Source organism: Manis javanica, chromosome 15 (assembly GCF_040802235.1).
Source record: "Manis javanica isolate MJ-LG chromosome 15, MJ_LKY, whole genome shotgun sequence".
NCBI lineage: Eukaryota > Metazoa > Chordata > Mammalia > Pholidota > Manidae > Manis > Manis javanica.
The window spans coordinates 65,763,145-65,777,311 of record NC_133170.1 but is presented as its reverse complement, the minus strand read 5'-3'; the positions used below and the strand labels follow the sequence as shown (position 1 = coordinate 65,777,311).

The 14,167-nt window shown below is 42.5% G+C and overlaps 1 protein-coding gene across 3 annotated transcripts in view; it reads right to left on the bottom strand.

Annotated features, from left to right (window-relative positions):
* The window catches only part of SFSWAP (splicing factor SWAP), an 83,090-nt gene that overhangs the window by 25,090 nt on the left and 43,833 nt on the right, over nt 1-14,167 (bottom strand). For all 3 annotated transcript variants that reach the window (XM_037014145.2, XM_037014146.2, XM_037014147.2), the window contains one exon: nt 13,499-13,689. In XM_037014145.2, the coding sequence (XP_036870040.2) occupies nt 13,499-13,689 (191 nt within the window). The remainder of the gene's footprint in view (nt 1-13,498; nt 13,690-14,167) is intronic.

Sequence of the window (14,167 nt, the reverse complement as noted above, 5' to 3'; positions counted from 1 at the left end):
AGCTGGCTTATTTCACTTAGCATAATACCCTTTAGGTCCATCCAAGTTGCAGCAAATGGCAAGATATCATTCTTTTTTTATGGCTGAGTAATTTTCCATTGAATACACATATCATATCTTCTTTATCCATTCATCTATTGATGGACACTTAGGTTTCTTTCATTTATTGGCTATAGTAAATAATGCTGTGATGAACACAGAGGTGCATTTATCTTTTCATATTAGTGATTCTGTTTTCTTCAGGTAAATTCCCAGAAGTAGAATTATTGGGTCATATGGTATTTTTTCATTTTTTTGGCATCTCCATGCTTTCCACAGTGGCTGCACCAAATCACATTCCCACCTGCAGTGTAGGAGGGTTCCCTTTTCTCCATGTGCTCGTCAACACTTTATTTCTTGTCTTGTTGACAATAGCCATTCTGACTGGTGTGAGGTGACATCTCATTGGACTATGCTCCAGAAACCTGGCAGCTGGCTCTTCTGAGGCACAAAGTGGTGAACTGCAGACTTTTCAGTGTGTCTTAAGGTGTGCGGTGTGTAACAGCTGTTGCCAAAGCCCCTTGACAGCAAACTGAGGAATGGCCTTTCTCAGGGCTGGGAGGGAGGGCTGCAGCTGCACACATAAAATAGCACTGGTTGTTTGGGGGACTGTGTTAATTTTTTGGTAAATTTACTTATTTACAATGTGACACAGACAGATGTCCCTGTCAGTAAAGACAGTATCAGCTCACTTGTCAATATTATGCAAATACCATGCAGGCAACAGATCTTTCTGCCCTCTCAATCCGTGAATTCTGAATGAAGCTCATTTAATCTGGAGGAGGAGATGGACCAGAACATTCCACTCTGGCTGACATGCTATGCTGAGGGAGAAGCACATGACCCAAAGCCAGCCACCCAGAGTCAATGGGATTCAATGCCAGGGTTTCTGCTTGTATCAGGCACGCTCAGGACATCTCGTGAGCCCCACACTCAGAATGTGAGCCATCTAGGTGCTGGTTTTGCTCAAGCCACTGGAGGCAGTGAGGTATTGTTTCTAACTGTGCAGTGAAAACCCTGATGGATACAGCAATCCAGACTTTCAAACCACAGGGAAAAAAGAATCAACACCCAACCAGCTGTTTAATGTAGATGTTGCTGCAATGACAGAAATGCTCTGCACTGTGCTGTCTAGTCCAGTTAGCTACTGGCACATGTGACTACTGAGCACCTGAAATGTAGCTTAGATTAAAGACATGAAGTTTGAACTTTATTTCATTTTAATTAAGTTAAATTTAAATTGCCATGTGTGGGTAGTGGCTGCCATAGTGTTCCATGTAAATGCTTTTCTGGCTTAACGAGAGTCTCAGTTGCTTGGCTCACTCAAACAGCAAATATGGATAAATGGGAGGACAGCTCAGTCATTGCTGAGCCAACCTACCACACAGTCCCACACCAACCTCGCCTGCAGCCTGGCTAAGCCTCCTGCACAGGGTGATGATGTCAAGCTGCCTGAGACACCTGTAGGGGGCCTGGCAATAGCTCTACCCACTGACCAGCACCAGATCAGCGAGTTCTGTTTGGGAAGGAATGTTAATATCCCAACAAAAATGATCAAAGCTCAAATCACCACAGGCAAAGGGAGGACATAGTGTTGAGAGAAATCAAGGAGGAACTTTTGAAAAATTAGTCATTATGAGAACATTTAAAAACTTCCTGCCTCCCACTTCAGTAACAGGAAAATAAAATTGATTAGTTCTTTGATCACGGTGAAGTATTTGCCAACAAGTTAGCACACGAGCGAATACATATTATTTCCTGCTGAGGGAAAATAAAATCTCATCTGTGAAGTAGCACTACATTAACTATGAAATGGGGTAATTATACATGAGACTCAAGATTCTTAAAATAAGTTTGCAACTTCAAGCTCTGAGATGCACCCCCTAAACCTGCACTGTGCCATCATTCCCTGTCTCCCAGGCAGCCAGGCCTGGTACTATGCTGTTTCTGGAGGGCTCAGCCCCAGATGGCTGGCACCCCTTACTACCCACCCGGTGGACTTTTGCCTTTGCTCTGATCCACTGTGGGGGAGGCGTGGACGAATCATGGCGCACCAAGATGGGGCCTGACTTCGGGGTGGTGTATGAAAGGGCTGACGGCTATTCATCCAGTGACAACCCACATGTCTGTAACACTCGAGTACCACTCTGGTGTTGGTGTAGAAAGATTGCTACAAGTGAAAATACTGGGATGCCAGAAGAGTGAATAGGGACGGTCCTATTATTCTAATGTTTTAAATTTACACATAGACAAGTAGATTTTTTTCCCTCAAGAACACACAAGAGACAAAATGTGGTATAAACATACCATGGAGTATTATTTACCTTAAAAAGGAAGGACATCCCACGAATGAAATAAGCTGACAAAGGGGATCATGGGAAGATGGCAGCATGAGTAGTTCAGAGGAAATCTCCTCCCCAAAACATATATATTTATGAAAATACAATAAATACAACTATTCCTAAAAGAGACACCAGTGGATGCAGTACAACAGCCAGGATACATCTACACCAGGGAGAACTCAACATCACACGAAGGGGGTAAGATACAAGCTGCGGCCAGGCGAGACCCAAACGCTCCCTGACCCCAAAATCCAGAGAGAAGAAAGGAGTTGGAACGTGGAGGGAGTGAAAGCCCAGGACTGCTAAACAACCAGCTCTAGAAATCCGCACCCGGAATGCAGACAGAAGGTGCACAGGGTGCTGGATATTAGAGAAACGGAAAAGCAAAACCTGTGGGCAGGTCCCTGCAACCGGCGCCCGAGACAAAAGAAAAGCGAGTGCTTTCTGCAAGTCTTAAAGAGACAGGGACCCCATAGCTGGACCAAGTTGTCCCGGCAGCTGGGAATACCGGGGAAACTTAGGTGCCCTAAACTCTGGGGAAGCAGTGCAGCTCTGAAGCCCCTCATGGCACTAAGCAGCCTGCCAGCCATTCCTCAAACTGGCGCGGACCCCGACACACCAGCCCAGTAGCGGGAGAGTGGCAGTGTGTGCCGGGGACGGCAGCACCGGAAGGGACCGGGAGCAGATCTGTGTGCCACAGGAGAGGCTTATGCTAGCCCGCAGTGTCGTGACTGAACAGCCTGGGCGCGGCTTGCGTGCACCGGCGGCAGTAAAGCCAGAGGAGCCCGGTAGAAGCCTGTGTGGAAGAGCCCTGTGCACACCTGCAGTGGAGCCAGAGGGAACAGGCGTGCTCCCAGCAGCTGACTGGAATCCCAGCCCAACGCACAGCTGCCCAGGCCAGACCCAAAGGCCGCTGCTATCACACAGCTGCCTGGCAGGGTTGCTGCTAGCACGGAGGAGTGCACCTGGCATGCCTGCCACTCCCCACAGCAGCTTAGGGGACTAACCCGGTGGCTGCTCCAGGAGTGCGGGTAACTGTCACAAGCAGCGGAGAAGGGCAAGGCATCCAACAAGCAGGAAAGGACTTTCTTCTCCCAGCTGACACACGCGCAACCTGCCTACAGCCACTGCTATCACCATGAAAAGGCAAAAAAATCTGGTCCAGTGCAGGACAGTTACACCTGAGAAAGGATCTGCAGAGGCAGACCTAACCAATCTCCCTGAAAAAGAATTCAAAATAAAAATCATAAACATGCAGACAGAGCTGCAGAGAAATATGCAAGAGCTAAGGGATGAAGTCCGGAGGGAGATTATAGACGTCCGGAGGGGGATTACAGACGTCTGAAGGGAGATTACAGAAGTGAAACAAACTCTGGAAGGATTTATAAGCAGAATGGATAAGATGCAAGAGGCCATTGATGGAATAGAAACCAGAGAACAGGAACGCATAGAAGCTGATGCAGAGAGATAAAAGGATCTCCAGGAATGAAACAATATTAAGAGAACTGTGTGACCAATCCAAAAGGAACAATATCCACATTATAGGGGTACCAGAGGAATAAGAGAGAGAAAAAGGGATAGAAAGTGTCTTTGAAGAAATAATTGCTGAGAACTTCCCCAAACTGGGGGAGGAAATAATCGAACAGACCACGGAAATACACAGAACCCCCAACAGAAAGGATCCAAGGAGGACAACACCAAGACACATAAGAATTAAAATGGCAAGGATCAAGGACAAGAACAGAGTATTAAAGGCAGCCAGAGAGAGAAAAAAAGTCACCTACAAAGGAAAACCCATCAGGCTATCATTAGACTTCTCAAAAGAAACCTTACAGGCCAGAAGAGAATGGCATGATATATTTAATGCAATGAAACAGAAGGGCCTTGAACCAAGGATACTGTATCCAGCCCGATTATCATTTAAATATGAAGGAGGGATTAAACAATTCCCAGACAAGCAAAAGTTGAGGGAATTTGCCTCTCACAAACCACCTCTACAGGGTATCTTAGAGAGACTGCTCTAGATGGGAGCACTCCTAAAAAGAGCACAGAACAAAACACCCAACATATGAAGAATGGAGGAGGAGGAAAAAGAAGGGAAAGAAATAATCATCAGACTGTGTTTATAACAGCTCAATAAGCAAGTGAGGTCAGACAATAAGGTAGTAAACAAGCTAACCTTGAACCTTTGGTAACCACAAATCTAAAGCCTGTAATGGCAATACGTACATATCTTTCAATAATCACCCTAAATGTAAATGGACTGAATGCACCAATCAAAAGACACAGAGTAATAGAATGGATAAAAAAGCAAGACCCATCTATATGCTGCTTATAAGTGACTCACCTCAAACCCAAAGACATGTACATATTAAAAGTCAAGGGATGGAGAAAGATATTTCATGCAAACAACAGAGAGAAAAAAGCAGGTGTTGCAATACTAGTATCAGACAAAATAGACTTCAAAATAAAGAAACTAACAATAGATAAAGAAGGACATTACATAATGATAAAGGGCTCACTCCAAGAGGATATAACCATTATAAACATATATGCATCCAATACAAGAGCACCAATATATGTGAAACAAATACTAACAGAACTACAGGAGGAAACAGAGTGCAATGCATTCATTTTGGGAGACTTTAACACACCACTTACTCCAAAGGACAGATCCGCCAGACAGAAAATAAGTAAGGACACAGAGGTACTGAACAACACACTAGAACAGATGGACCTAATAGACATCCATAGAACTCTACATCCAAAAGCAACAGGATACACATTCTTCTCAAGTGCACATGGAACATTCTCCAGAATAGACCACATACTAGGCCACAAAAAGAGCCTCAGTAAATTCCAAAAGATTGAAATCCTACCAACCAACTTTTCAGACCACAAAGGCATAAAACTAGAGATAAATTGTACAAAGAAAAAAAAAGGCTAAAAAACACATGGAGGCTTAACAACACACTCCTAAATAATCAATGGATCAATGACCAAATCAAAATGGAGATCCAGCAATATATGGAAACAAACGACAACAACAACACAAAGACCCAACTACTGTGGGATACAGCAAAAGCAGTCTTAAGAGGAAAGTATATAGCAATCCAGGCATATTTAAAGAATTAAAGAAGGAAGAACAATCCCAAATAATTGGTCTAATGTCACAATTATCGAAATTGGAAAAAGAAGAACAAATGAGGCCTAAGGTCAGCAGAAGGAGGGACATAATAAAGATCAGAGAAGAAATAAATAAAATTGAGAAGAATAAAACAATAGAAAAAAATCAATGAAACCAAGAGCTGGTTCTTCGAGAAAATAAACAAAATAGATAAGCCTCTAGCCAGACTTATTAAGAGAAAAAGAGAGTCAACACACATCAACAGAATCAGAAACGAGAAAGGAAAAATCATGACGGACCGCACAGAAATACAAAGAATTATTAGAGAATACTATGAAAACCTATATGCTAACAAGCTGGAAAACCTAGTAGAAATGGACAACTTCCTAAGAAAATACAACCTTCCAAGACTGACCCAGAAAGAAACAGAAAATCTAAACAGACCAATTACCAGCAACAAAATTGAATCAGTAATCAAAAAACTACCCAAGAACAAAACCCGTGGGCCAGATGGATTTACCTTGGAATTTTATCAGACACACAGAGAAGACATAATACCCATTCTCCTTAAAGTTTTCCAAAAAATAGAAGAGGAGGGAATACTCCCAAACTCATTCTATGAAGCCAACATCACCCTAATACCAAAACCAGGCAAAGACCCCACCAAAAAAGAAAACTACAGACCAATATCCCTGATGAACGTAGATGCAAAAACACTCAACAAAATATTAGCAAACTGAATTCAAAAATACATCAAGAGGATCATACACCATGACCAAGTGGGATTCATCCCAGGGATGCAAGGATGGTACAACATTCGAAAATCCATCAACATCATCCACCACATCAACAAAAAGAAGGACAAAAACCACATGATCATCTCCATAGATGCTGAAAAAGCATTTGACAAAATTCAACATCCATTCATGATAAAAACTCTCAACAAAATGGGCATAGAGGGCAAGTACCTCAACATAATAAAGGCCATATATGATAAACCCACAGCTAACATCATACTGAACAGCGAGAGGCTGAAACCTTTTCCTCTGAGATCGGGAACAAGACAGGATGCCCATTCTCCCCACTGTTATTCAACGTGGTACTGGTGGTCCTAGTCACGGCAATTAGACAAAACAAAGAAATACAAGGAATCCAGATTGGTAAAGAAGAAGTCAAATTGTCACTATTTGCAGATGACATGATATTGTACATAAAAAACCCTAAAGACTCCACTGCAAAACTACTAGAACTAATATCGGAACTCAGCAAAGTTGCAGGATAAAAAATAAACACACAGAAATCTGTGGCTTTCCTATACACTAACAATGAACTAATAGAAAGAGAAATCAGGAAAACAATTCCATTCACAATAGCATCAAAAAGAATAAAATACCTAGGAATAAACCTAACCAAGGAAGTAAAAGACCTATACCTTGAAAACTACAAGACACTCTTAAGAGAAATTAAAGACGTCACTAACAAATGGAAACTCTTCCCATGCTCCTGGCTAGGAAGAATTAATATCGTCAAAATGGCCATCCTGCCCAAAGCAATATACAGATTTGATGCAATCCCTATCAAATTAACAATAGCATTCTTCAATGAACTGGAACAAATAGTTCAAAAATTCATATGGAACCATCAAAGACCCCGAATAGCCAAAGCAATCCTGAGAAGGAAGAATAAAGTTGGGGGGATCTCGCTCCCCAACTTCAAGCTCTGCTACAAAGCCATAGTAATCAAGACAATTTGGTACTGGCACAAGAACAGAGCCACAGACCAGTGGAACAGAATAGAGACTCTAGACATTAAGCCAAACATATATCGCCAATTAATATACAATAAAGGAGCCATGGACATACAATGGGGAAATGACAGTCTCTTCAACAGATGGTGCTGGCAAAACTGGACAGCTACATGTAAGACAATGAAACTGGATCACTGTCTAACCCCATACACAAAAGTAAACTCCAAATGGATCAAAGACCTGAATGTAAGTCATGAAACCATAAAACTCTTAGAAAAAAACATAGGCAAAAATCTCAAGGACATAAACATGAGTGACTTCTTCATGAACGTATCTCCCTGGGCAAGGGAAACAAACGCAAAAATGAACAAGTGGGAATATATCAAGCTAAAAAGCTTCTGTACAGCAAAGGAAACCATCAATAGAACAAAAAGGTATCCTACAGTATGGGAGAACATAGTCATAAATGACAGATCTGATAAAGGATTGACATCCAAAATACATAAAGACCTCACATGCCTCAACAAACAAAAAGCAAATAATCCAATTAAAAAATGGGCAGAGGAGTTGAATAGACAGTTCTCTTTAAAGAAGAAATCCAGATGGCCAACAGGCACATGAAAAGATGCTCCACATTGCTAATCATCAGAGAAATGCACATTAAAAGCACAATGAGATATCACCTCACACCAGTAAGGATCGCCATCATCGAAAAGACAAACAACAACAAATGTTGGCGAGGTTGTGGAGAAAGGGGAACTCTACACTGCTGGTGGGAATGTAAACTAGTTCAACCATTGTGGAAAGCAGTATGGAGGTTCCTCAGAATGCTCAAAATAGAAATATCATTTGACCCAGGAATTCCACTTCTAGGAATTTACCCTAAGAATGCAGCAGCCCAGTTTGAAAAAGACAGATACACCCCTATGTTTATCGCTGAACTACTTTACAATAGCCAAGATATGGAAGCAACCTAAATGTCCATCAGTAGATGAATGGATAAAGAAGATGTTGTACATATACACAATGGAATATTATTCAGCCATAAGAAAAAACAGATCCTACCATTCGCAACAACATGGATGGAGCTAGAGGGTATTATGCTCAGTGAAATAAGCCAAGCGGAGAAAGAGAAATACCAAATGATTTCACTCATCTGTGGAGTATAAGAACAAAGGAAAAACTGAAGGAACAAAACAGCAGCAGAATCACAGAACCCAAGAATGGACTAACAGGTACCAAAGGGAAAGGGACTGGGGAGGATGGGTGGGTAGGGAGGGATAAGGGGGGGGAAGAAAAAGGGGGGTATTAAGATTAGCATGCATGGGGGGTGGGAGAAAGGGGAGGGCTGTACAACAGAGAAGACAAGTAGTGACTCTACAACACTTTGCTATGCTGATGGACAGTGACTGTAAAGGGGTTTATAGGGGGGACCTGGTATAGGGGAGAGCCTAGTAAACATAATATTCATCATGTAAGTGTAGATTAATGATAACAACAACAACAAAAAAAGCAGTTTCTGTGTGGTGACCTCCAATGAGATCTACACAATGGTATAAAGGGCATATAAAAGTGTAGGCAAAGGGTTTGTTTGTGCTTATACAGAGGATCAAAGCCTAATTTGCTTACCCCGAAAATGAACTAAGATATGATATGAAAAAGAACTTCCAACATCAGCACTCTCTGGAAGACTCATGCCAGAAGATGATCATCAAAAAACCCCAACAAAGATCCACGTGCTGCTACAGGTGTAGATGCACTCATCCCACCGGTTCCTGGACTTGCCATGGGAATGAAGAAGGAGATATCTAAGCTGGCCTGTGCATACAGTGAAACAACAAATTTGACTGGATCTATACTGTTGGAACTCAACCAAGAATTAGGAGAAGTGCAAATTGTAGCGCTCCAAAATCTTACAACTACAGACTATTTACTGTTAAAAGAATATACGCGATGTGAACAGTCCCCAGGAATGGGCTGTTTTAATCTGTCTGATTTCTCTCTGACTGTTCAAGTTCAGTTGGACAATATCCACCATATCATAGATAAGTTTTCACAAATGCCTAAGGTGCCTAACTGGTTTTCTTGGTTTCACTGGAGATGGCTGGTAATTATAGGTATGCTTTGGTTATGTAACTGTATTCCTATTATGTTAATGTGTGTGCGCAATTTTATTAGTAGTTTAAAACCTATACATGCTGAAGTTACTCTACAAGAAGATATGTCAAAGAAATAATCAATCTTCCCATGTTTTCTTCCGCCTGCTACTTCTATAGCTTTTCTTCTTCCTTCCTAATTACAACCCATAAATAGAATTCGTGCCTCATATCGAATTTACCGTGTATCACAATTCTTCCAAGTGGTAAAGATACCTCAAGACAAATACTGGGCATAGAATCCACAAGGCATAAATATGCAAAGAAGTAAAAAACTAACCTTTTCAAACAATAAGGCTTCTCTCTCACTTACCAACTTTACATTTCCCTGTATGGCCCCGGAAGATGACTGGTTAGCCAGAGATGGGTAAGATTCCTCAAGGGAGGAACAACCTAAGACAGGCACAGTTGCAGGGGGGCCATCAGGTGAGGAATTGGGGATCAACAGAGGTGAGGCTTAGAACCACCCCCCACCCCCCCGTTCTGAGAGAAATCTGCTGCATCTGTGGATGTTTTATTGCCCCTGTCTAGCTTGGATTAACACATAGTCTACAGGCACACACCTGATCATCTACATTTGCTCTCTTACAACACTAAACTATGTTTTCTACCTTTATCTTGCATCTACCTACCACTTCAGCATTTTATTAAAAATAATAATAATAAAGAGAGAAATGTGGTATCCACATATAAATCAAGTATAAAAATCAAATGAATATTCCCATTTGAACTGTTTATAGTTCATAATGCATGATCAAAACCGAAAGTTTCTGTGATGACTGCCCTTGTACTATTCACCATGTAACTTATTCACTATGTAAGAATTTGTTCTCCATGTAAGAACTTGTTCGTTATGCTTCAGAAGATTAGAGACTGACGAAAATTAGGCTTGGGGTGGATTAATGATTATACATTGAGCATTGAGTCCCCTATAGAGAATTTTATTGTTGTTAACCATTTGATCAAAAAAAAATAGGAGAAGTGCCCTCACAAAAAAATAAAATAAAATAAAATAAAATAAAGTACACACTTCCAATTGTAAAATAAGTAATCGGGATGTAATGTATAGCATAAGGAATATAGTCAAAATATTGTGACAACTTGGTATGGTGATAGCTGGTACCTAGAATTACCATGTATATAAATGTTTAATCACTGTGTTGTACACCTGAAACTAATGTAATACTGTATGTCAACTACCCTTCAATAAAAAATAATTATCTAAAAAAAAAAAAAGAACAAAGGAAAACTGAAGGAGCAAAATAGCAGCAGAATCACAGAACCCAAGAATGGACTAATAGTTACCAAAGGGAAAGGGACTGGGGATGATGGGTGGGAAGGGAGGGATAAGGGCAGGGACAAAGAAAGAGGACATTATGATTAGCATGTATAGTGTGTGGCAGGCACGGGGAGGGCTGTGCAACACAGAGAAGACAAGTAGTGATTTTACAGCCATACTTACTATGCAGATGGACAGTAACTGTGAAGGGGTATGTCGGGGGGACTTGGTGAAGGGGGGAACCTAGTAAACATAATGTTCTTTCTGTAATTGAAGATTAATGATACCAAAAAAAAAAAAAGAAAAAGAAAAAGAAAAATAAGCTGACAAAGAAGGACAAATCCTGTGTGATTCCACTTACATGAGGTCCCCAGAATCATCCAACTCAGAGAAAGAGAGTGGCAGGGCAGGGTGTGTGTAAGTGTTTCTTGGGGATGGAGTTCTATTTGGGAAGATGAACAAGTCCTGGAGATGGAGGTGGGGAGGCTACACTACAGCATGAAACGTGTTCAATGTCATTGAGATATATGCTTCAAAAGGGTTAAAATGATAAACTGTATGTGTGTTATTTTACACAATAAAAAAGCTGGTATTTCTGTAGGAATTAAAAGAATACACAAGAAGGAAACACTTAATCTTTGTTGTATATCTCTCTCTAGCACTTGAACTTTTATTTATTTAAAAAATTTTAATATTGAAGCATCTAGACTTTTCAATCACATGTATGTATTTGCATTTGTAAGAGCAAAATTAAACTGGTAGTGCCTCTCTCTAAGGCAGATACACTGTAGGATGACAGCAAAGTACTGCCAGTTTGGAGCCGGGCCTTCTCAACAGTGTCCCCATGCTGCCCTGCTGCATCTGCTCAGGTGGGTCAAGGGGTGCCATCAATACTCACTGGGCCAACCCTCTCTGTCCCTCACCCTGGGAATGAGGGAACCAACCCTCCAGACACTAAAATTCTACACCTGTGCAGAGGGGTCTGACGACCAGCATCTGAGCAGAGTGCAGGCAGAATGGTGGGCAAGCTCAGGGTAACCTGTCTCCAGAAGCTGCTTTAGGCTGAAAATATTTTTTCAGTGTGCATCTCATTTATGACAATTGCCAATTTAAGAATTTCTGTTTCAAAGCAATTAAAGACATCTATCACCATCTGCTACCACCATTACATTTCTGCTGAAATAGTTCAGGAGCTACCTTTCCCACTAGACAGATAGCCAGGAAGACTGACCAGTGACTTAAGAAAGAAGCATAAACGCTCATTTCTATTTGTTACCAATTCAAAACACAGGCTTGAGAACAAGAAAGGTGGGAAATGCCACATATAAACAGGATAAAAGTAAAGCTGCAGCCTATCTTGTGTTTATAAGTAATTCCAGTAACTGTGACAAGGCAGTACAGCAGATTGGGAAAACCTAGATTAATGATAAATGATTCTGGCTGTGACTGAGTTTTTATTAGGAAATATAGATGATACCATATAACATCCTTGGTTAAAATGCCTATATATGCAGATGTCTTTTGATACATCCCTTATTCACTGCACACATGGCATCAAAACTGTCCAGGAAATGGAGGGGCCCTGCACTCTCCCACAGCAGCAGACCCCGTGCAGCTGCTGCCACAAAGGTAAGGTTGTTCATGTGCTGTCTCCCCTACTAGGTCAGAAGCAGGCCCCTCTGCTATCCAACAGTGTCAGCGACTGGTTTTAGCTGCTCCGTGTTTCATCCCCTCTTGGGCAGAGGTCTTTCTGAAGCTAGGGACAGCTGGTAGGGCCTTGCTGTACACCTTTGTGGCTGCCATACCTGGTGCAGTAAGCTCCTGCCAGGCAGGCCCTGTGGAAGCACTGTGGCTGGGTGGTGATTCTTGGCCAGTGAGAGGACAGGGCCATGGGCAGCTTTCAGAGCTGGGGCTCAGGCAGGAGCTGGGATCCCAGGGTGAGGGCAGCAGAAATGGGTGCACACATGCCACCCAGCTTGGCAAGATTCCAGACATGACCCTCCTGCTTGCCAGTCTGATCCAGCAATTATTTTGAGGCCTCCTGCCAGAACTGAGAGAATCTGAGACAAATTCCTGAGGCAAGAAAGTGGACTTGGCCTTCAATGGCACATCAGGAACCAAAGTGCCACTCTCACTAGCAGCAGACCCAGCAGTGATGTGCAGTGAGGGTCAGCTCTGAACAACAGCCCTCCACTCTTAGAAATGTCAGCATAATCAAAAAAGCGCAGGCCTGTTCTACATTACGGCGAGAAGGCAGTTACAAAAGGCATTTTGGGGACACTGAGTGAAACACATGGGCAGTCCCAGCAGCCTCCATCTGAAGGGAGGGAACAGGTGGGGCGCCAGGCCTGCTCACTCGGCTTGGGAAGGAGATGAGGACTGGTTCTCTCCTTAAAGTGGATGATGGTGGCTGTATCTTACTTTTCCATTTAACTAAGGACCTGAGTGAATCTGTGCCCTTAGGGCCGCTGCTCTGAAGCCGCGGTGCCCCAGCGCCTTTCCCCAGATCTGGTGCATGGCCTTCACTGGGTCCTATGAGGGCAGCCACAACGCGAGGATCTCCACCCAGAGCCCAGGGGTCCTTTCACGTGTCTGAAGCTGTACACAGTCCTGGGGGGCATGTGCCTTTCTTGGGTATTTTTGTCCAGAGTCTTGCTGCTACACAGCAAGAGCATGCAGCCCCATGTAGGAGAAGAGTGAGCCTGCAACCAGCCTCCATAGAGGTGGGAGGCCTAGTGGCCAGGGATGCAGACATGTACCCTTACCAACCATGCCTCCTGTAGGATGCTGATGAGGGCTTTGACTCACCTCTATGTTGAAAGTGTTCTCCTCAACTTTTCCTACTTCTGCTTCTGGCTGAGGATTTTTTAAGGTTTGTAAAAACAGGGCTGCTTTCCTTTTACGTTCTGCTTGCAGTTGCCTCTCCTTGGACTCCTTAGACGCCTGGGCCAGCTTTTCCCTGGCAGCGGCGGCGAGTCGGTCCTCCAGCTTTTGCTTTGCTTGAGGAACAAAGGAAATGGTGGAATTGAGAGCAAAGCAGTATTATACAAGTACCCAGCAATCTTAATTCGCACATGTGGTAAAAGGGTCACGAAATGCAATGCAGTTATTCTGAAAGATGAGTATGATACAAATTTTAGGATAGGTAACAATTGGGCAAATCGAATTTGAGAGAATTAGTTTATAATGCTTATTATTAGTATTTTTATACTTCACTTTCAAAATTAAAGTCAGAATGTGGACAGGATTCCATCCCAGTGAAAGCTGGGATAATGATAACCTCAGAGGAACTCTCATAAATGTATCTAAAATGTTCATAGCAGGTGATGAACACTTGAGGGAAAATGTTTTCCAAACGATCGGACACGTTTAGTTTACACACAGTAAGTGATGATTTAGATACACTTGCAGGAACACAGGTTTGTTTAGGGAGAGCAACTGCAGCACAATGCAAGCTCTTGATAGTAAGGCATCCTG